Source organism: Pinus tabuliformis, chromosome X (genome assembly GCF_031772625.1).
Source record: "Pinus tabuliformis cultivar Carrire ecotype Pingquan chromosome X, CPIR1, whole genome shotgun sequence".
NCBI classification, from domain to species: domain Eukaryota; kingdom Viridiplantae; phylum Streptophyta; class Pinopsida; order Pinales; family Pinaceae; genus Pinus; species Pinus tabuliformis.
The window spans coordinates 978,477,331-978,502,114 of record NC_142308.1 but is presented as its reverse complement, the minus strand read 5'-3'; the positions used below and the strand labels follow the sequence as shown (position 1 = coordinate 978,502,114).

The 24,784-nt window shown below is 39.2% G+C and overlaps 2 protein-coding genes across 2 annotated transcripts; one reads left to right on the top strand and one right to left on the bottom strand.

Annotated features, from left to right (window-relative positions):
- Window positions 1-7,160: 7,160 nt before the first annotated feature.
- LOC149142998 (phospholipase D alpha 1-like) lies at window positions 7,161-9,334 on the bottom strand. The gene is made up of 3 exons (XM_089451647.1): window positions 9,178-9,334; window positions 7,484-8,770; window positions 7,161-7,373 (listed from the first exon to the last, which is right to left on the bottom strand). Exons 1-3 carry the CDS (start codon window positions 9,268-9,270, stop codon window positions 7,161-7,163), a joined length of 1,593 nt encoding a protein of 530 aa, XP_089307773.1. The 5' UTR covers window positions 9,271-9,334.
- Window positions 9,335-13,276: 3,942 nt separating this feature from the next.
- LOC149142997 (phospholipase D alpha 1-like) lies at window positions 13,277-15,258 on the top strand. Its single transcript, XM_089451646.1, has 3 exons — window positions 13,277-13,294; window positions 13,447-13,546; window positions 13,954-15,258. Coding segments are annotated over exons 1-3 (1,407 nt in total). The 5' UTR covers window positions 13,277-13,292.
- Window positions 15,259-24,784: the final 9,526 nt, after the last annotated feature.

Genomic DNA, 24,784 nt, shown 5'->3' with positions numbered 1-24,784 from the left:
CAGAGTTGAGATTGCAGTTGGGACATCTCGATGGGCCAATGAATCCCCTTTTTTGCAAATTGTCCCAAGTGAGGATACACCTCTTTCTTAACAGCCAAAGAAAGGTGGAGATCTTAGGCCATATTCGTGGTTTCCAAATCTGTTCCCAGAGCTGATCCTTGTCTATCTGAATGGCTGAGTAGCGAAGCTGGTAAGCTTCCTTGGTGGTGAACATCCCCCTTGGTGTATGTCCCCATCTCAGTTTGTCCTGCTGATCTGAGCATTTGATTCTTCTATGGTTTAACTCCTGATCGATCTCGGTGAAGGTTTCCCCTTGCCAATTGGCTTGCCAAGTACTGGCGGGTTTCCAAAGGTGAAAGTCTTAGGGTGCTTGTTGCTGCCAGAATTGATGGACATGGGTAAGATTTGCTTGCTGCATCGAAACCTGCCAGATTGGCTTGTGGAAGAGAGAGGCTAGTTTTGGGAGTTGTTGCCAAGAGTCCTCCCAGAACCTAGCTGTGGTGCCTGAATGAATTTCCCAGAAGCTATGCTCTTGAATGAAGGCGCTGTGGAGCTTGGCAGCATTCCAGATCAAAGAGCCTGGGGTTGTAGTGCTAATTCTTATGAGGTCGTTCCCTTGGCTTCCTGGTGCATATTTTTCTTGCCATAGCCGCGCCCAGGGTATTTGTGGTTTGGAGATCCAATTCCACCAAATGCGGGCACCCATTGTATTGTTGCTTTGGAGAGGATCCCTTAATCCAAGCCCTCCCTCTGATTTTGGCTGGCAGACCTCCTTCCAATTAACAAGAGCCCATTTCCTATTGAGACCAGAAGATCCCCACAGAAAGTTTCTCTGTAGATTGCGAATTTCCTTAAGGACCCATTTTGGCGCTGCCAGGATAGAGAAAAGATACAGAGGCATGGCTTGGAGAACAGATTTGATCAAAATGAGTCTGTCGGCTATATTGAGAGAGTGGTAAGTCCAGGATGAGAGCCTTGAATCCAATTTGTCGAGAAGAGTCCTCCAGGAGGCATGTTTTATGGCTGAGTCCAACAAAGGAGCTCCCAGGTATTTCGAGGGCAGCGCTGCTGTAGAGAATCCCAGAATACGAGCGATGTTCCTTTGAGTGGTGGTTGGGGTGTTAAAAAAGAAGAGTTGGGATTTGGAGGCATTGATAGAGGTACCTGAGGCTTCAGAGAAGAGAGAGAGCAGATTTTTGAAGGCTTTAGCCTCTTGAGAGGAGGGGTGGCCAAAAAGCATAGTATCGTCTACAAATTGTTGGTGGGATAAGGGATGAAGACCATGGAGAGAAATGCCTTTTAGAGCTTGAGAGGAAACGGCAGAGTGAAGCAAACGACTGAGCCCTTCTGCCATGAGGACAAAAAGGAAGGGGGATAGGGGATCCCCTTGACGAATACCATGTGAGGGGTCGAAGGGCGATGAGGGGGTGCCATTGAGCAGGACCGAGAAATAGGGAGAGGAGATGACTCATGAGGTTCATGATCCATCTTGTCCAGGTGGAATTGAAGCCAAATGCCAATAACATTTGATGAATATAGTTGCAGCTAAGTTTGTCAAAAGCTTTAGATAAATCAAGCTTTAGAATCATACCTGCCTTTTTCAGAATCTTCAGGAAATGGATTACCTCATTTGAAAGAATGATGCCGTCCATTATCTGACGCCCTTCTACTTATCCAGTCTGCTCCGGCGAGATGAGAAGAGGGAGGAGAGGTTTGAGCCTATTCACCAGTACTTTAGAGATGAGCTTGTCGATGACGTTGCATAATGCAATCGTCCTGTATTTGTCGGGCGTATATGGTTCATCCCCTTTAGGTACTAGCACTAAGAAAGTGGCATTTAGGGAGGGGAGAATCCAATGCATAGATCTTGATTCCTCCACTAATTCCCATACCTCTATCTTGATGAGCTCCCAAAACTCGTGAAAGAAATTGGCTGTAAAACCATCAGGACCAGGTGCCTTACCATCCTTGAGTTGGGCCATCACAGCTTCCACTTCCTGCAGTGAAATAGATTGGAGCAGTTTATTTTTATGATCCTCCGTTATAATTTTAGGGATATGCTGCATGATGGTTCTAATGGCTTGATCTCTGCTTCCTGGAGGCTCCCTGAGAATTTCCTGAAAGTAATCTTTAAATTCCTTTTCCATGTCTTCGTGCACTTCTAATCTTTCCCCTTGTTTGTTGTTGATGAATGCAATATTGTTGTGCATTCTTCTTTGGATGGCCGATCTATGGAAGAATTTTGTATTCTTCTCCCCTTCCTTGAGCCACCGGATTCTGGACTTTTGTCACCACAGAATTTCTTCTTGCTGCCTACAAGCCTCAATTTTAGTCCAAAGGTTCTGCTCCTGATGCACCTGCTCTTCTGTCCTGCCCTCCAAAATGATAGTCTGTTGAAGTGAGCTCATTTGTTGTTCCAACTTTTTTCGATTCTCGAAAATGTTGCCAAACTGAGTGCGGTTCCAAGCTTTGAGAACTTGTTTCAAGTTTTTTAGTTTCTGTTGGAATTGAAACATTTTGGCTCCTTCAGGTGAGATAAAGGATTGCCAGGCCTCATTGACCACTGTTTTGAAGTTAGGATTTGAGAACCAGAAGGCTTCAAATCGAAAAGGTCTGTTGCATCTTGTACCTGGCCGTGACCATTGTAACATAATGGGCCAGTGATCGGATCCTCCTTGGGGCAATATGGAAGCATGAAAGTCCCCTCCCAGGTGTATGGCATTGTCCGAGATGAGGAATCGATCTAGCTTGGAAGCAATATGTTGAGTGCCCCTCCGCTTATTGGTCCAGGTATATACACCATTGGAAGTCTGAATATCCATTAATTGATTACTTTGAATAAATTCTTTGAAGCCGCTGTTATCACCTTCTAACATTGATCTGCCGCCGTGTTTCTCCTCCAGCGACATTATGATGTTGAAATCACCACCACCAATCAAGAGGGGGAATTTCCTATTGGAATTTAGAATGGTGAGAGTATCCAATAGTTCCAGTTTTTGCTGTAAATTTTGTGGAAAATATACATTAGAGAGATGCCCATGAATGTTTGTTCCTATGAGATGGAAGGACGCTTGGATGAGGAAATGGGTAGCATGAAAGTCTTGAAGAGTGAGAACCTGCAGGTTCCACATAATTGCCAGTCCTCCAGAAGCCCCAGAGGCATCTACTGAAATTGAGCAGCTGCCTGACCAGACCTTATTGAGGATTCTTTCTATAGCAGTATTATTACTTTTCGTTTCTTGAAGAAAAACTAGTGATGGTTTTTCTTGCTGGATCAAGTTTTTTAACATTCTATGTTTTGAGGGGCTATTGAGCCCTCTCACATTCCAAGAGATGAGCTTCATGAGAAACAGTGGGGTTTGGGTTTGTAGAACTTTGTCAACTTAGGGAATCGCCCGGATTCCATAAGTATTTCTCCTAGGATAATGGTCCTTTGCAAATCTGTTTTGCCCCCTCTTTTCTTCGTTTGTTTTAGAATTTTTTTTCCATCCTAGGGGCTTCCTGCATGTATACCTAGACATTTATTGTGCTGATATTTGGTGAGAACTCCTTCCAGCCTATCGATTTTCCATGGGGGTATTGAATTGTATTCTTTCTTCTTGCTTGCCATTTCCAATTTGAGGATGTCCAAACCATCCAAGCTAACATTCTCTGGATCCTCATCCATTATTGTGGGAGTATTATGATCTTCCATGTATGTGATGTCATGCAAACTAAGAGCTAGAGCTACATCTAGCTCCATTGAAGAAGACTGCTGGCCTGACTTTGCAACAGTTTTCTCTAAGGTAGAGGGATTTAGGCCAGAATCTGGAACCGCTTTCTCCGAGTCAGAGGATATTAGTAAGCTGGAGGGATCGGAGGCGAAGGATAGCCAAGAAACTTTGATAATCTGGGAAGATGAGGGTGGGGAGGGGATCGCCTGAGGATCGGAGCTTTCATTCTCTAAGGGATCTTGAGAAGAGAGTAAAATGAATCTGTTCTGGGTCTCAGGCTTTTTGGGGCTTTCTGGGGCAGCAGGATTTTTCTTTGCATGCCTCCGGAGATTAGGGACTTTAATGAATCCTTCAGAGTCTTTGCTAGATTCATTAGCAGAGGTTTTGGGCTGGGAATTCAGAGGACAATCCCAGAAGATATGGTTGTGTTCATGGCATTTCGGACAACGAAAAGGGATATGCTAGTAGTCTAATGGTTGGATCCATTCAAAATCATCATGAAAGAGACTTACCGAGTCTGCAAGAGCTTTGGTCAAGTTCATCTGGACACAGATCCTGACATATGAGGTGTATCGACAGGTTTTGGTTTCCTCAACAACTTTGATGAAGACCCCCAATTTGTTGCCGATGTCCACTAGCATTTCCTCTTTCCAGTGTTCCACAGGAAGGGAGTACATACGTATCCATACTGGAGCCCAACTGAAATCTTCCTTATCTGGGTTAAACCTAGCTTTCCAGTCCCAAAGGTATAGACCTGAGGAGTTAAAGAAGTATGGGCCGCCTTCAAATATGCAAGATTTGTCCTCCACACAGTGGAAAATGGCCGTGAAGAAGCCTTTGGGGCCCAGTTGCAGAGTGACTTGTCCTTTGGGCTTGCATTTTGAAACTATCCAGCCCTACAAAACCTTTTCAGTTGGCCAAAATCCTAGGAATTTGCCTATGAGCGCGTGGTCCTACATAAATTGGATTTCGTTGTTGATTCGATGACTAGGGAGGTCGAATTTGATTCGTTCTGCTGCTTTCAGGATGCATGTTGCCAAGGTCGCCTTTGGCTGTGACGTTGGGGACTTTTGGTTCACGCCTTTGTCTTTGTCATCCGCTTCACGTGCTGCTGAGGGGTCAGCTTCATTGTTGACATGTTTGGATCCCTGATCTATTTCTGGGAAACCGCCAGGAGGGGACAGAGGTGCTGCAGGCTTTGAAATGTCAGAGGCGGAAGCGTTGAAAGGAGGGGGGGCGGATCCTGCCCCTCTCGAGGGCACATCCATGGGAAAGAGGTCAGTAGGTGCGCTGTGGCGCGAGCTATGAAAACCAGAAGTATGCAGGGATTAGGGTTTTCTCGTTCTGAGCAGTGCGCGGCATTCGCAGAGCCTCGTTCCATATGTCAACTTTTATCCTATTAGTTTTGAACTTAATATATAGAAGTTGTGCCTAACAATATTAGTCTCACTCACAAAGTCAACATTTTTGTACAATTAATAAGGTTAAAGATATGGTAACAAAAAAAACATAAAACAATAAAAAAATGTTATATGCTTTTACATATGTAGTACTTTAATTTTAAATATATTCATTCATAATACCTTTTTTTCATAACTATCAACTAGCACAACTGCACTAATAAAGTGGTTGATATAATTCCACAAATTTCATTTTCTATATGTCATTTGCCTTATGAAAATTAGAAAATGACACTAATTGGTGTATATCAACCACTTTATTAATGTGGTTATGTTAATTAACAACCAATATGTCTGGGTAAGATTAGTAAATCATGATTGAATGAGATTAAATATGATCAAACTAGATGACCTTTGACCATAATTAACTATAACTAATAAAAACTAAAATATAACAACAAATTATGATTGATGAGCATTGACCATAATAAACTATAATTAATAAAAAAAAACTATAATTAATAAACACTTGTATGCAAATTAATATGCAACTTTTATTCTATTGATTTTGAACTTAATATATTATAATAGTTCAAAAATTACATTCACAAAGTTAATCTTCTTACAAAATCAACAAAGTTAAAAGCATGATAGCTAAAATGAAATGCATTTTTAATTGAGTAAACATTAATTTTTAAATATACATTTAGAATATATTTTCTTTCCTAATGTTACAAATATCAACAAGTTTAAAGACACAATAATCAATGAAATGAAATTACTTAAACGATGAAAGGTTGGACATGTTTTCTTGGTGCAAACTACCCTACACTCAAAACATACTTTCCTTTTAGAAATGATGATTCAAGTTTTGACATGTTTTAAATGGGTGCAAAATATATTTTCATTTTATAAACTTTATGTATCTCATACACCAATTTATCCAAGGGAAAAAATCCTTTCATGGGACCTTTTGTGAGTCGACGTATTTCAATTTGGTCGAGGTCGCTGGCGTCAATGAAAATATCGTCTATTGTGGCTACATTTCCTATAAAATGATCGGGCTGCTACTCCGCTTCTGTTTCAACAAGATCAGCATCTGTCATACCAAAGTTCATGTGCTGGAGTCATCTTCAGGAAGGGAATCATTTACAAATAGGTCACGCCATGACTTGAATCATTTGTAATTTCTTGAATATTACATGTTTTGAAGCGGTCATGATGTAGCCGAATAACAAGCTCCTCCTCATTGGGATAAATGTTTATGTGTTTAAGGTTGGACGAAGATAGGACACCCAAACTAATCTACAACTTTATCCACACTGCTTGATACCTCCAAAACATATTCTTACTGCATTATTAGTCTATCAATAAATATTTATGTTGGTATTAATACATATTCTTATAGCATTATTAGTCTATCAATAAATATTTATGTTGGCATTAATACATATCTGTTGAGATTCACTTTCTTTCTGGGAAGATTTCTCCATCCAACATCACCATGAAATGTATTTAGGCAGAATCATGTCTTATTTGCAATCTAGGCCCCGCAGTTGAGCGCTTCTTTTGAGTAGCAAGGAGATCTACCCATCTTGGATATTTTCTTTCTTTAAACCCTTAAAACTAACACCACAGTCCATGATCTCCTCTGCTTGGAACACGAATAGTATTGGCCTCGTCAATGGTCTTTCTATCCCATTTAGTACATGTAAAAAACATTAGATTCATCCCGCCGAGGAGAACCTGGATGTCGGTGGTCCACCAGGGTGCAATGTAAGACACAGATTGTATTTGCAATTGTTTTCAATAATGAAAGAGCTCACCCAAGCTTTGGCAATAAAACCCAAAATATAAAATATTTTCACTCTCTAGGTTGAGATATTAATCTCATTGTTAGTTAGTTGTTGGTTAGGTGTTATTTGAATTGATTTTTTTGCCTGTTAGGTGTTATAAACAGTTTAGTCTTATTTCTTACTTCAGTTCTATTCCATAGATGGGAAATATGATGTCTAGTTTTACTTCAGTTATTTATGGAGTAGTCTACCTAGGCGGTAGAATGGCCCTTTTTCCGGCACCGGCCAGAAAATCGTCCGGCTCCGGCTACCGGAAATCTCTCCCTCTTCCGCCACCATCCCTCAGCTCCACCACCACCTTTCTCCGCCACCCTCCCTGACCACCCTGACATTCCCTGACATCCCTGACCGATCGCCTGACATCCCTGATCGATCGGGGAGTAATTCCTGCGGGGAGTAATGAGCTGGAATTCATGCGGGGAGTAATTCCCTCCATTCGAAATGGTCACCCGCGCCCATTCAAGCTCTGATACTTCGAAATTTCAAGCTCTGCGCTTCAGCTGTGCTGGCTTACCCCTCTGCGAACTCCTTCCGCACTGCAGCTCGGAGGCCAGGTACTCCTCGCCGGTAAATCCTCAAGATTTAGGAGCAGTGTGGGATCGGCCTGTTTTGTCCAGCGCTGAGTAAAATTGGTGACCACATCGTAAGCAGCAGGGCCCTGGATCTTAGAATGGGCATCATGCCATGGCTCCCTAGGGCCTCCGTGCCGAAGATCTGCTCCCTTGTAATTGATCTGATGAAAATCATCCCTGTAAACAGTATCCAGAGTCCTAAACAATGGATGGATCTCGTTATCATACCTTCCATCGCAGAGATCGATTCCTCCAACGAAGCTCACGACCTCGCGATTCTCAGAGCCATGGACGCGGGCATCCAAGCACACAGTCTTCTGGTGATGGGTAAACTCTGCAAAAATCTCCGCGGTTTGGAATGCACTCATCGAACGATCTGCGTATCTGGGACATTGAAAGCAGTAGACGTTGGTGCCCTTGAAATATTCAGATGTCTCGTCACAGTGGGTTTGCATGAGTCCCTGGTAACTGAGAAGCTCCACGGCCGTTATATCCTCCCAGATAAGGACCAGAACTCTTACTCCCTGATCCGCTTTCTTCTTCAAAAGTTCACCCAATGTCACAGTTTCTGCACCAGGGATCATCCTTTCCTTGTCCCTCACAAGCGTAATCTTGGTATTTACAGACCATCCAGCAATGTATATAAATTGCTCGGCTCCATCAATGTACTGGTACACTTCCTCCCACAGTCTCGGAGGCCTGTATAAGGCACTCTCCTCGCCATGACCCAGCTCGATCCTGGGACGATAATTTTCTAATAAGTGAGAATTCTGATACAGATTGACTCTGCATCCTTTCCTCTGCTTGAAATACACATGCTGGACTCCTGGGAAGTTTCGATCTCGAATCCCGGAACCCCAGTATGGATCTTCTGAGACTTGTTTGAACTGGAGGCAGGCATGGATCTGAGATTTCTTTAGCTGTTCGGAAAAGTCTTCATTATATAAGTCATACCAGCCCTCGATGACCTTGCTGCTGAGGATTTCTGAGATTGGGATCTTGGCTCTTCCAACCACTTGTGCAGAGATTTCCAATCCCTTCTTAACGCTGATAACCAGAGAAGGCGATGTGTAGGCGCAGAGTATGTGAAAAGTTTCGTTCCAAATTGGGTTTGTAGGTTCACGGGACAGAACTCTGGTTCTTGCAATTCTAGCAATACCAATATCTATGGTGGCATATAATCCAATGTGCTCATCTAGATGGAGAAGCTCCTTAACTTCCTCCCCCACCTGCTCAACAAAAAATCATTAGTCCTACTTCAAAATTTTTACAAAATGATATGCATTCTTAAACAAAAGACCAAACCTGGGCTTCAGCAAGGTCCTCACAATCATTAGTCCTACTTCAAAATTTTTACAAAACGATATGCATTCTTAAACAAAAGACCAAACCTGGGCTTCAGCAAGGTCCTCACAATCATTAGTCCTACTTCAAATTTTTTACAAAATGATATACATTCTTAAACAAAAGATCAAACCTGGGCTTCAGCAAGGTCCTCACCTTGTAGAGAAACAAGAATCAATAAACCAAAACCAGGATCTTGGAAAATTCTCCACCTTGTTTCTCAACAAGATGTACTACTGTTCAGTAAACATCAAATATAAGATCCATAATCAAAGGTGGTTGACATCATTACCTTTCTCAGCAACCTGGGTAAGCCTCCATGACTGAGGTGCCTAGCTTCAAATATAGTGGCAGTAAGTGTACCATGAACTACTTGGGATGCCATTGGAGACCTGTATTAGAAATCTGTAAATCACAAAAGTAATGCAATCCACTGACTATGGAGATGTTTCAAGCTACACAAATTTATAAGAGTACAGGGAATTTGAAGACCAACAGGTTTTTAGACCACTGTTCATTGGAACATGTTTTTCTTGAACACTTTAGGTCTGTGAACATTCTGTCATATGGTATTGATACATGAAAACTAACTCTACTTTGGTAAGGAAAAAAATTATTTTGAATGATGTCTTCCACACATCTTGTGGATCAACAGGTATCTAGTGATAAATGGACTTCAAGTAGATTCTTTTGATTAGTTTCACTCCCTCCAATGTGTCGTGAATATCATCAATTGAGGGCTTGGGTACCTTCTGTTGTTTCTAGTCATTGCAAACAGATTTTGGATAAAAAATTATGCCAAGGAAACAAAATATGGGAATTTTGTTTTATAAAGGAGGTGGTGGCCTTTAGATTCAATAAAATTTGGAACCTTGTTTTTAACCTTAATCAAAAGGGAAGGCCTTTGATTATGGCAGATCTCTTAGCTTAAGAAAATTGAAATAAGATACTAAGACTACTGAATAAATAATTTACTCAACTTGAATAAACTTTACTAATACAATACATGTAGAAAATGTTATTGCAATACTCCCAAAAGGTTTAACAAAACAAATTTATGAATAACCAGAATCATAGACAGTAATTCAAATACTTTGAGGAATGAAATTAGCAAATAGTAGAAATCAAATACTCATAAATATCATAACTTTATCATGGAAATAAGGGAGATTTATCCTCAATCTTTCCTCTCTAATAATTCTAGACAATCCTGCTTTGTACTGAAGAATAGAAAAGAATGACAGAAAACTACTCACAGATAAACACACACTGCCATGAACCAATATGTGAAAGCTTTGATTAAATCTCAAAATTGAGGCCTACAAAAAATATATATGAAAGTATTTTCTGATTACAAAATCCAACCCCTCTCTCGATTTGCTTCTTAAAATTTAAAAGTTTCCATAACAACAATTTGTTATGAAAAATTATAAAAATAGAATTAACCAATAGAAAATAAATAGTTTGTTACAAATTAAATCAAAAGCTCCGGTTATGTTTCTTTATTTGGAATTTTCTGTTGTAGTTAATAAATTTTAGGAAGGATTGCAACTATTTGTCGCAATTTTCACCAACTGGATAACTGAAAGATGTCATCTTCCTATAGGCTACATCCAAATCTGAGCATTTCTTATAAGTAAGAGAAACTGGAAACAGGTATTTGATCTAGCAATGGATGTAGAAATCATTCATTAACTTACTGATGAGTGTTTTACCATCTATCTCCTCTTTCAAATTTACAAATTTACTGTGATCCCCTTTTCATTCAATCAATATTTTTTAGTGGGCCTACCGGGAAATCAATTTATTTGGTGTTGTCCAGGATGTAGGTAGTCCTAATTCTCTCAAGATGTTAAATTTGGTGTGAAAATGATCCAAATCACTTTGAACTTCTCTGCATTTTTCTTATACATTCTTATGAAAATTATTTTTCTTTTTGGACTTTCTTAATCTTTATAATTAAACCAGTTCTATCTCTGATGCCTACTACCCTTAATTGCTCCTTGCCTCTAGAATTTAAAAATTTTACAATCTTGTTGCCTAAGGTTGGCTTGTGTCTTAATTCTTCATGGATTTGTTGTGCAACTATTGTATTTAAGTGGAATAATTTTTCCTCTTCCCTAATTACCTTGAAACATAAGAAATAATGTCATCCCATAAACTTTTTCTTGCATCAACTAGAGACGGAGCACCTACTAATTGCTTTTTAAACCATTCAATGTCTGAAAATGCGTTCTTCTCTTTAGATGCAATATTAAGAGAGGTTTATTTATCCTTTAATTCTTTCTTCAAATTATCAATGTATTGATCATTTGGTTTGAGTGATTACATTACCTTAGTCAACTTTTCAGTTTCTAACTGTTGTGTTTCAATAGGAGTATCAGAGATAGTTTGACTAGCTCTTTCTTTCAGCAATTGTTCTACTTGTTTTTCTAGTTGATACAATTGTTTATTCTGCTCAATCATCAATGAGAAGAATATCTCTTTTTCCTTAGTGATAGAATCTAACTCCTTTGTTTGAACATGTTCAATTTTCTCCTAAGGACATTTATAGCAGTATCCCTTACATCCATGAGGGATTGGATGGCATTGATATTGTTTGGGTCAGGTTCCAATTTAATAATCATGCTTTCTATTTTCCTTAGCTTCAGTGGATGTCTTCTCCTGTCTCAACTGATTAGTGATTTTCTTCAAAGATTTCTCCAATTTTTCCATAGTAGCCACTGAGTTGTTATAAGAATGGCACAACATTTCACCTGTTTGCCTAGGAAGGTCCATCTAGTCCATTGGATGTATCTGTTCCAAGTTAACAGTGAGCCTACTTGCTTTGTAGTCATAAGGAGTTTTAACATTTTGTGTCTTCAGCTCTAAAACTGCCAGTTGTAGTTGCTTCTTTCCAAAATCCATTGTTGTTAATAATCTAGTGCTTGTAGAAGGACCTTGTTTTCATAACTCATTGAAAGAAATCTTTTTAAGCTCTACATTCTTACTTTTGATTTCCATGAATTTGGAAAATAAATCATTTTTTGGAGCTAGAGTTGCAGAGGATGAAGGGACCTCGGTGACAGCCAAGGGAAAAGACTTCATGTTGAAAGAAAGCTTGCTTGTTGTATTTGTTTCACTGAGTGTTTCAATTTCATTATAAGTTGCTTCAATTGTTGATTATCCATGTCTCTATCCTTGTTCTTCCACGCTCTGCCTTTTCATTATTTTGAATTGTACCTATGATTCTAAAGTTCGCTATGACTATCTTGGCTACTCCTTTTCAGCTCTTTCTCTTTGGGTGGTTATGTATCCAAGGTTCTAGGTTCAGTTAATTTGAAATCTCCTCCCTCGCCTATAATATCCATTAATTTTTTCTCTTCCCAAACATATTTGTTAGCATATATTTCAATTAATGTTTTTGCTACATGTTGATATGCATATTATGCTTGTTCAACCCTTAGATTGGAAATGTTTCCCTGAGTTCCTATTTCCAAACTTCTCTTAGAGACAAGCTCATTTCCTATAACATTTTTTCAACTTCCTATGTTGCCACTCTATCAGTTACCTGAAAAGGGCCCACTTCAACTTTCAATTTAAATAGAACTGGGTATTTCTAGGTAAAAAGTGAATTTGATCAATGTTCAAATTCTATCTGATATACTCTGGTGAAAATATTCTGAGAGGAAGGAAAGTTGGGAGCATATAAGGAGCTGGCTCGCACCCATATACTCTAATTTCAATTAAATCCTTGTACAAATACCAGTCGCCCATCCTTATATTATACTTCAGTTGTATCCATCTTCTAACCTCTCGAAGTATTCTAGGAGGTGGATTGAGGTCATGAATTATTCCATATGCAATAGAGAAGAACTAATTAACATAATCTACAAATGTAAATTGTCAAGCATACTTTCTGAGAAGAGAGGTCCAGAAAATCACTGAAAATGCTCCTCCATTTGAATCCTGCTTTCTGATATTAATATTGTGAAACGTTTCCTCCTGAAAGTAGATGAACAAGTGAACCAACGCTGACTGATATCTAAAATATATAAACATATCGAAATCTTCCAGTTGGTAATTTATAGCATTTGAAAGATACTGATTAAATTGGAATATTGCAGAAGATCTTTTGATGGGAGAAACATAAGATAGGAACCCTAGAATACATTAATCAACTTCTAGTCATGGTCATAACATAACTGTGAGAAAATCATAGAAATAATTTGTCTGGATAGCTCTAGAAAAATACTTGATAAATATTGGGGGATTTTACTAGGGATTTCGTCTCTAGGGGTAAAGATAATTCTAAATTTTACTTTCTTTCATCATGAGAGAGATTGTGATATGTGGAATTTAGGATTTCATTAGTAAGAACCTAAACTTGTTTTCACTTTAGGTCTGTGAACAGCTGCAGTAACCTCCATGTAATTTTCAAGAAAAACATGTTCCAATGAACAGTGGTCTAAAAACCTGCTGGTCTTCAAATTCCCTGTACTCTTATAAATTTGTGTAGCTTGAAACATCTCCATAGTCAGTGGATTGCATTACTTTTGTGATTTACAGATTTCTAATACAGGTCTCCAATGGCATCCCAAGTAGTTCATGGTACACTTACTGCCACTATATTTGAAGCTAGGCACCTCAGTCATGGAGGCTTACCCAGGTTGCTGAGAAAGGTAATGACGTCAACCACCTTTGATTATGGATCTTGTATTTGATGTTTACTGAACAGTAGTACATCTTGTTGAGAAACAAGGTGGAGAATTTTCCAAGATCTTGGTTTTGGTTTATTGATTCTTGTTTCTCTACAAGGTGAGGACCTTGCTGAAGCCCAGGTTTGATCTTTTGTTTAAGAATGCATATCATTTTGTAAAAATTTTGAAGTAGGACTAATGATTGTGAGGACCTTGCTGAAGCCCAGGTTTGGTCTTTTGTTTAAGAATGCATATCGTTTTGTAAAAATTTTGAAGTAGGACTAATGATTGTGAGGACCTTGCTGAAGCCCAAGTTTGGTCTTTTGTTTAAGAATTCATATCATTTTGTAAAAATTTTGAAGTAGGACTAATGATTTTTTATTGAGCAGGTGGGGGAGGAAGTTAAGGAGCTTCTCCATCTAGATGAGCACATTGGATTATATGCCACCATAGATATTGGTATTGCTAGAATTGCAAGAACCAGAGTTCTGTCCCGTGAACCTACAAACCCAATTTGGAACGAAACTTTTCACATACTCTGCGCCTACACATCGCCTTCTCTGGTTATCAGCGTTAAGAAGGGATTGGAAATCTCTGCACAAGTGGTTGGAAGAGCCAAGATCCCAATCTCAGAAATCCTCAGCGGCAAGGTCATCGAGGGCTGGTATGACTTATATAATGAAGACTTTTCCGAACAGCTGAAGAAATCTCAGATCCATGCCCGCCTCCAGTTCAAACAAGTCTCAGAAGATCCATACTGGGGTTCCGGGATTCGAGATCGAAACTTCCCAGGAGTCCAGCATGTGTATTTCAAGCAGAGGAAAGGATGCAGAGTCAATCTGTATCAGAATTCTCACTTATCAGAAAATTATCGTCCCAGGATCGAGCTGGGTCATGGCGAGGAGCGCGCCTTATACAGGCCTCCGAGACTGTGGGAGGAAGTGTACCAGTACATTGATGGAGCCGAGCAATTTATATACATTGCTGGATGGTCTGTAAATACCAAGATTACGCTTGTGAGGGACAAGGAAAGGATGATCCCTGGTGCAGAAACTGTGACATTGGGTGAACTTTTGAAGAAGAAAGCGGATCAGGGAGTAAGAGTTCTGGTCCTTATCTGGGAGGATATAACGGCCATGGAGCTTCTCAGTTACCAGGGACTCATGCAAACCCACTGTGACGAGACATCTGAATATTTCAAGGGCACCAACATCTACTACTTTCAATGTCCCAGATACGTAGATCGTTCGATGAGTGCATTCCAAACCGCGGAGATTTTTGCAGAGTTTACCCATCACCAGAAGACTGTGTGCTTGGATGCCCGCGTCCATGGCTCTGAGAATCGTGAGGTCATGAGCTTCGTTGGAGGAATCGATCTCTGCGATGGAAGGTATGATAACGAGATCCATCCATTGTTTAGGACTCTGGATACTGTTTACAGGGATGATTTTCATCAGATAAATTACAAGGGAGCAGATCTTCAGCACGGAGGCCCTAGGGAGCCATGGCATGATGCCCATTCTAAGATCCAAGGCCCTGCTGCTTACGATGTGGTCACCAATTTTACTCAGCGCTGGACAAAACAGGCCGATCCCACACTGCTCCTAAATCTTGAGGATTTACCGGCGAGGAGTACCTGGCCTCCGAGCTGCAGTGCGGAAGGAGTTCGCAGAGGGGTAAGCCAGCACAGCTGAAGCGCAGAGCTTGAATGGGCGCGGGTGACCATTTCGAATGGAGGGAATTACTCCCCGCATGAATTCCAGCTCATTACTCCCCGCAGGAATTACTCCCCGATCGATCAGGGATGTCAGGCGATCGGTCAGGGATGTCAGGGAATGTCAGGGCGGTCAGGGAGGGTGGCGGAGAAAGGTGGTGGTGGAGCTGAGGGATGGTGGCGGAAGAGGGAGAGATTTCCGGTAGCCGGAGCCGGACGATTTTCCGGCCGGTGCCGGAAAAAGGGCCATTCTACCGCCTAGGTAGACTACTCCGTTATTTATTATTGATATTTACAATATGACCTATTTAGTTATTCAGAATATTCAAAAAAACAATTTGAGTTCCACTTTCATTCTTGGTAAGTTATGGGTTAGCTCAAAAAAAAAACATATCGCTAAAAAACCTGCTTACAATGGAGGGTTAGCTCAAAAAGGAAGAAACATATCACTGAAAAACATGCGTACCCGGTGTCCATGTGGCGCATGGTTTTCAAAATTCAGATTTCAAATGCGATTTTTTGTCTTTAGAAGGCTTTAGCTGTGTTCGGTCGAACAATGGGAGAAAGTACAGATACAGTCTCTAAAGTAGAGTGAAAAGATACAAGGCGACATGAGCCTCCAGATTGCAAATTCTCAACCGTTTTCCGACTTCCGCAGCAGAATGGGTTTATCTTTTTATGTAAACGGGCTTAAACGGAAACAGACAGGGCCCCATTAGCCACGTCAACAAGCTCAAGGAATGTGCAATTGTGATAAGCTTGGTGTTTCAGATCTACACGAAGTTCCTGCTTTAGCGCTGCATGGAAGCGACCTCAACTATGCGAATATAGGCGGAAGTGAGAGAAGAGCCATTCCCTTCGCAATAAAAGTCGATAGATTAGAAACTGTTGGGAATTTTTGAATGGGAAAATACCAAAACCAATCAAGCAAATACCACAGAGCCAATGCTCTGTTCCATTTCTTCCAGGGCCTTTGGACAGGGAAGCTTTTAAAAACAAATGTACTCATAACAGTCCATTAAAACAACATAAAACATTTTCTATTGCTTAAAAACAAAAACTGTTACAAACTCATCCTCTTCGCAGAGAGGGATTCACTGGAGAGACTCTGTCTCTCTCTCGCTTCTGGTCTTCCACTGCTGTGGGTATTACAAAAAAAATTCTTGTTGTTTCTTGGTTTTGCGCTGGGCAACCAATACAATACATCCCTGTTCTTTTTTTTAATTTTTCGCACTGTTGTGCGTTCAATGCATTTCCATGAACAACCTCTGCGCGCGGGCTCAACACACAGTTTCATGCCATTCCCTGGTTTTGCAATGGCTAACAGACATTACAGTCCGCCTCTATTCTGTTTTCCGCACTGCAGTGCATTCTTTTCCCTGTTCTTCATACAATCCCGCGCGCAGGCACTCTCCACATTCTTTTCCTTGTTCTCATGAACAATCCTCCAGCGCGCAGGCTCCCTCAAATGTTATGTGGAAAACATACATATGTATATGAAAAACAATAAAACTTATGTGCCGTAAACAAAATTTAATAATTCACCTACATCTACGTACAGACATTAAATTCCATTCGCGGCGGTCAACAGAGAAAACCAAACACTCCACGCAAAATTTCGATTTGACGCAGGCGGAATGCACATTCGGGAAATCGACGGCTGAGGACGCGCGATCAAATCGCTGAGCTGATCCGACGAGGTTCGCAAGCCATCCTCGGGCAAACGAAACGGACTTTAACGTCCGGGGAGCAGGCGGTATGGCGGATGTACAGTGGACGCGTGGCGGCGTTTGATTGTGTCGGAGCCCCTCCTGCTGGTACAACCATTTGCGAATGGCGGTGCGGGGAGACCGGGCGGTTTTCCAAAACCGCTGTGCAGTTGGAATTAATATTCCAACACTCCCCTTTAATTTCAACTGCTAGGCATTAGGACATACCCAAACACTTCCTCACATAGAGGGATTCCTCAATACTGCTGTTACAAAGATATCTTCCTCACATAGAGGTATTCACCAACTGTTTCTGATGCAGTTCACAAACAAACAAAGTTGTCTTCCTCTTAATAGAGGGATTAACCTGAAACTGTGCTTAAGAGCACCTTCCTCATGACAGAGGGATTCACCATTACAATGTGCTGAAGAGCACCTTCCTCATGATAGAGGGATTCACCATGTGACTGTGCTTAAGAGCACCTTCCTCATGACAGAGGGATTCACCTGTTATAAAAAAACATCTTCCTCTTAACAGAGGGATTTACCAAACTATGCTAAAGAGCATCTTCCTCTCAACAGAGGGATTCACTAATGACTATGCTGAAAAGCATCATCCTCTTGATAGAGGGATTTACCATGTGTATGCTTGAGAGCATCTTCCTCTCACGGAGGGATCACTGCCAAACACTGCCTTAGATGCAGTTTCAAAACAATAAAAATTCATTGCACTGTTCTTTTTTTTGCTGCTGCATATTCACTGCTGTTGCATATGTTGTATTTCAGTTCAATGAACAACGCATTCATTACACATACATTTACTGCTGTAAAGAAAAAAATTCTTTTACCTGTGCTGTTGTCCATAACTTCTTGCTGCTGCATTTTTCATATTCACTGCTGTCCATACCCATAACCATAGACTGTCATCCCTGGGTTTTTATTTGTTGCTGCGTTGCCTCTGCAATTTGCACTGTGGCTACCTTTTGTTTCATCATACTGCTGTGTGCCCATACACTAACTCCTGTTAACACGGGCTGCCCCTGTTCATTTTTACTCCCTTGCTTCACACAATCTTCATCTTCATTTTTTTTATTTTCATAATGCACTGCTGTGCAATTCCTTTCGATTTTCTGCTACCACACACATTCTCATTCACCCATGTGCATTAAAAATCTGCTGTCCATGTTTTTCTTTATGCATTTCTTTGCATGTGCTCCATAAAAAAAATTTCAAACTGCTGTTTTTTGTTTTGTCCTCCCACTGTTGTGAGGGTTTCCATGTTTTTCATACTTTTCTTATTGCGCTGCTGCACTTCACATTTGAGGGCTGCCCCTTTTTCTTCTCTGCTTTTATGGTAGATTTAACTTCATATTTTTCCCTTATAAAAGGTCTTCATCAAGGAGTGACTATTAAGACAGTTCAGTAACAAAAAAATTACAAGCTCCCCTTTAATGTGTGCTTGTCTTCTTTTGGCAGACTCTTCTCAAAACAAATTTAGATCCACTGGAGAGTTCAAGGGGTTTTCAGATTGCCTTTCCTTCCTTCTCCATACTTGTGTAACTTTCTTCTTTTGCATGGGTCTAGCTTGTGTAAGATCCAATGTTAAGTTACAATCTCGTGCCATATGCCCAATGTTATGACACTTAAAACATTCTACATTTTTCATGAATGACATTTCATGATTTCTTCTAAAATTGTTTCTTGGAGGTTGTCGAAGACCACAACATTTATCTTTATGAAATGCTCTACAGTCTTTTGCCATATGACCAAAGTTTGAACATGAATAAGAATAACCAAAAAATGAACTTTGGTACCTGGGAGATGGTGGTTTCATTGATGTACTTCTGAAGCCTTGCTGCCTTGAGATCCTTTGATGATCACCATTGCCTCTTGCCTTTTTTCCATCAGCTACATTTCTTCTTGGAGCTGGTTTTCTACTTGGAGGAGGATTTCTTCTATTGCAGCCTTCATTTTTCTCCTTGCCTTTGCTGGAACTAGGAGCATCACACCTTCTTTGTGGCTTCTTCACATCTCCTTTGCTTAAAGCATCCTCATGCTTGTTTGAGGGTTCACCTACATACCCAAGTCCTGATTTATCAGATGGAGATCTATGATAGCTAAGCATGTCATCCAATGCTTGAGAGCTCTTCATGATCTTGTTCATCCCTTCAACCTTCTTCCTGAGGAGGACAATCTCTTCTTCTAACTTTTCACATTCATTACTTTTCTTTGCTAGTTGTTCCTCAGTTTCTTCCTTGCTACGAGTAGCTTCAGCTGCTACTATTTTGAAGGAGATAATATCTGTCTTCATTTTGGAGATTTCTTCATCTTTTGCTTGACTACTCTTCATTTTCTTTTCAGCTCCTTGTGCCTGCTTCTTGGCTTCTTGTAGTTCAGACTTAAGGGAGGAGACCTCTACCTTATACTGTCCAATCTCTTCCACAAGCTTATTCACTCTCTTGTGTCTTTGTTCAAGTTGACTTGTCAAGAAATCTGCCTGCTTCTTTGCACTATTCAGCTGATTTGTCATGGATATGACTTCTTCATGATGTTTCTTCTTGCATTGGTCAAGCTCCTTCTTAAGCTTGGCAAGTTCTTCATTCCTTTCTTTTACTTGAAGCTTGATGAGGTCAAGCTTTTCATTCTCAGCTTCTATGATGGGTTCATAAGTCTCTTCTTGACTCATTGTCATGGTCAGTGCTCCCTTTGCATGAAGATCATGCAGTCTGTCCCATATATCCTTTGCTGATGTATATTTTCTTAGATTCCTCTTCACTGAATCAGGGAGTCCATCCAAGATAGTCTTTGTTGCTTGTGCATCATACTCCATGGATTCTTTATCCATCTTGCTGTCATCAATCACTGACTCCCAGACTTCAATCCCTTCAGACTTTAAGAAAGCCCTCATGTTTATTTCCCATACATCAAAGTTTCCATCAAACTTTGGAACTTCAAATAGAATGTATTCTAATGGATTGCCTTCTAGTTTAGTAGAGGAGGGAGACACATTTTTAGCAGGCTTGGAGGCTTTCTTCTTTGACCTTGCCATTCTTATCTAGGCTTTAAATACTTGACTGTTTTTTTTTAAATCACTGACTGTTTCTATAACAGTAACACAAAGGAAAGCTTGAGGAATACCTTAATCATTTTCGCTGAGGCTTCACACTGCTGGAGAGGTTTGACTGTTGCAACAACACCTTCCTTCAGCTTCTTTGAGTCTTCAAAGAGCCTGGACTAGCTCTGATACCACTGTTGGGAATTTTTGAATGGGAAAATACCAAAACCAATCAAGCAAATACCACAGAGCCAATGCTCTGTTCCATTTCTTCCAGGACCTTTGGACAGGGAAGCTTTTAAAAACAAATGTACTCATAACAGTCCATTACAACAGCATAAAACATTTTCTATTGCTTAAAAACAAAAACTGTTACAAACTCATCCTCTTCGCAGAGAGGGATTCACTGGAGAGACTCTGTCTCTCTCTCGCTTCTGGTCTTCCACTGCTGTGGGTATTACAAAAAAATTTCTTGCTGTTTCTTGGTTTTGCGCTGGGCAACCAATACAATACATCCCTGTTCTTTTTTTTAATTTTTCGCACTACTGTGCGTTCAATGCATTTCCATGAACAACCTCTGTGTGTGGGCTCAACACACAGTTTCATGCCATTCCCTGGTTTTGCAATGGCTAACAGACATTACAGTCCGCCTCTATTCTGTTTTCCGCACTACAGTGCATTCTTTTCCCTGTTCTTCATACAATCCCGCGCGTAGGCACTCTCCACATTCTTTTCCTTGTTCTCATGAACAATCCTCCAGCACGCAGGCTCCCTCAAATGTTATGTGGAAAACATACATATGTATATGAAAAACAATAAAACTTATGTGCCGTAAACAAAATTTAATAATTCACCTACATCTACGTACAGACATTAATTCCATTCGCGGCGGTCAACAGAGAAAACCAAACACTCCACGCAAAATTTCGATTTGACGCAGGCGGAATGCACATTCGGGAAATCGACGGCTCAGGATGCGCGATCAAATTGCTGAGCTGATCCGACGAGGTTCGCAAGCCATCCTCGGGCAAACGAAATGGACTTTAACGTCCGGGGAGTAGGCGGTATGGCAGATGTACAGTGGACGCGTGGCGGCGTTTGATTGTGTCGGAGCCCCTCCTGCTGGTATAGCCATTTGCGAATGGCGGTGCGGGGAGACCGGGCGGTTTTCCAAAACCGCTGTGCAGTTGGAATTAATATTCCAACAAAATCTCGTTGGGGAGATACATTTTTCATTTTAATTTATTTTACACATGGTGAATTGGTAATTTCCGAGTTTAATTTATGAGATACATTTCCTATTTTATAGGTAGATACATTTTTCATTTTATTTTTTTGACACGTGGTGAATAGGTAACTGCCAAACCTAATCTATAAAATACATTTCCCACTCTATAGCAAACAAAATTACCTCCTACAGGCTAAATTAGATTTCAAGAATATAGTGATCTGAGGAAAAAGAACGTACAATGAGAGACGCTATGCATCCAAGAGAAATAGTCCAGTGTCTGCCAATATCAAAATCAGAGAGAAACACGCCTAGGAGTGGGGTAAAGTTCATCGCTCCTGCTCACACGTTAAGAACGTATGATGCCCTCGCATTTGGCTTGTGGAATTGTTTTGTTAAGTAGAAAATCAAGTTCAATAACAAACCCAGAGTTGCCAAATTCAAGCATCGTTTCCTGCGATTTCAAAATTGACGAATTCGTAAGTTTGCAATTTTTATGTAGATTTGTTCTTCAATATACCTATGTATGAATGATGTTTTTATGTCCATTTATTGTCCCTCAAAAACAACAAATAAATGAAATAATAGAGGAAAAATATTGACAAAGTCAATTCCCTTTACTTAAGAATAATTTTTTGATTCTAGGCAAACATTGTATTTTTTTTTTTGCATATAACTTCTTCTTAAACACTTTTTTTTTTAATGGGCTTTCTTCAATATGGCCATTCTACTAGATTCTTAGCCTCATTTTTGTCTATGGCTACCATTTGTTCAATCATGGCTTTTTTTCTAGAGTTTTCCATCCTATGAATTCACTACCTCCCTAAGAGTGCTAGGATCATCACAAATAACAAAGAAATCAAGATTTGAACTGAAATCAAGTGGAGTAAACATTTGTGTGTTCCTTCATTCTTGAATTGACCTTCTCCACACCTTATTATATGGTTTTTCTTCTTATTTATGTTCTTTTGTAGAATCTAATTCATCATCCTTCATTTCAATTTTTTTTGTTTTTTTTTTCTATTGGTATGATTTCATATTTGAAAACATACTTGATTTATCTAAATACTACACCTTGACTACACACAACCTTTTCAGCTGCTAGGATACAAACATTATAACCTTTTACACCATATTTATATCCAATAAAGATATAATTTTCATTTTTCTTATTATATTACCCATATTCTCTTTGCAATGTGTATGTAAGTGCCACAGTGAAATAACATGAGATATTTTGGAGAGGATTTCTTACCAATCCATGCCTCATGTGGAGTCTTATCATCCAACGTTGACGAGGGCAATATAATTACCAAGTAACATGCAATATCCATTATCTCTAGCAAGAATTCCTATCCTAACCTAGCAGAACTGAGAATGTTTCTTTCTTTCCCCATTCGCATCATGTTCATTCTTTCCACATCTCGGTATTGTTGAGGAGTGTATGGAGTAGCCTTCAACCTTTCCATACAACATTTCCTACATAAATATTCAAATCCATTCCCTAAAAATTCTTCCCCATTATTTGTCCTTGGCACCTTAATTTTCTTCTTTGTCTTATTTTCCACAAGAGACTTAATTTTTTTGAATTTCAAAGACTTCAAATCTTTTTCTAAGAAAATAAATGCATTTATTCCTTGAGAACTCATTTATAAATGATACATAGTACATATATGTACCTAGTGATGTAATGGACACAGGTCCAAACACATCATTGTACACCAACTATAATATGCCCTCTACCCTCATAGCACCAGAGGAGAATCTTACTTGATTCTGCTTCACATATAAATAATGTTCATAGAATTCAAAATTTGGACAGCAATTACACATACCTTTTACCATGCCATTGCCAAGTAGTACATAAAATCCCTTCTCACTGGTATGTCATGTTCTTTAGTACACAACATAGCCTTTTTTCCTTCATTAGCTCCACTCTTAGAAGAAATGGAATTGTTGCACCCATCACTAGCAATGCTTTTAGAAGCTTATACAAAGTTCCAATATGAGTCTCTTCAACAATACCATTGCTTCTCAAACCATATTGCATTTATCATTTTTTAACACTATTATTACACTTGCATCACTCATCTTTCTTATAGAAATAATTTTTTTTACCAATCATGGGATATGCAAAACATAAAGGATTGTTATAATCCTTCCACCATTTAGCTTCAACATGACTTTTCTTGTTCCTATGATTGTATTTATTGAGTCATCTCTTAGGAAAACATCATTGACATCATATAATTTTCACTCGCAAGACCACTCCCTTTGATGAGTCATGTGAAAGGATGCCCTTGAGTCAACCACCCATGCCTCATGATCCACATGTGTATTTAAAGAATGCAAATACATATCCTTCTTTTATTTGAGGAGGTTTTTTCTTTTGTAGAATGAGCATCATCAAATCCCTTCCATTTCTCAACAATTTTGGATATAATTATTTCTTGTAACACCATACTTTTCCACATATCAAACGTATATTTACAATTTTTCCTAGATATTTAGATCATTGTCTAGATTTAGACCTTACACTTTAGGAGTTAAATTTATTTCTATTATGGGACCATCCTCATACATACAACACATATGTATTATTAATTACCATGTTTCTCCATCTCATCCCCTCCTACAAAAAGGATGAGACTATTACATCAAAACATATAATAGTCACATTACTAGTTATTAAATAATGAGATATCCAATGGTTCTAATGAACAAAAAAACAAATTGATACACTAATCTCCACCTACAATCTTGATAACAATATATAATAGCTAAATGACAATAGTATTGAAGGAATTCAGATGCTTTTTCATCGAGTATCCATCCTTCATCCTTACGTTATACATTATTTTCTATCGGAAAAAATTGTTCACTAGAGACATAAACTAATACAAAGTTCCTAAATTGTTCCACAATTCCTCCATATTAGCTTCTCCTAAAATATTCAGTAATATTGTACTCTTTACCTTTGGATATAACTTGGACCAATCTTTTGTTGATGTTTCTATTTGTGTAGTGCTTGGATCCATAATGATATGTTAATCATTTTCCACTAATAGAAATTCCATTTTGGCTTCCATAACTCAAAAATTTACCTTAAATTTATCTATCTCTATTTTTGAAATTCCCACATTGCTCTGATACCAAATATAGGTTTCAACCCTATAAAGTTAATAGTAACAAATATATTATTAATAAAATAGAAATGATTCAATGGAAAATGCACACATCAACAAATATACTTTACCCTAGATACCCAAACCAAGGAAACTAGAAAAAAATTGTGAATATATTCTTCTTTACAATATTACAAAATATATATATATATATATATATATATATATATATATATATATATATATATATATATATATATATATATATATATATATATATATATATCCTACAAAATCCATATATCATCAATCCATTTACCCTATATTAGAGTACAATCATAGTTCCTTAACCAAAATTAGAAAATCGTGGGCCAAACCACTATGTGGTA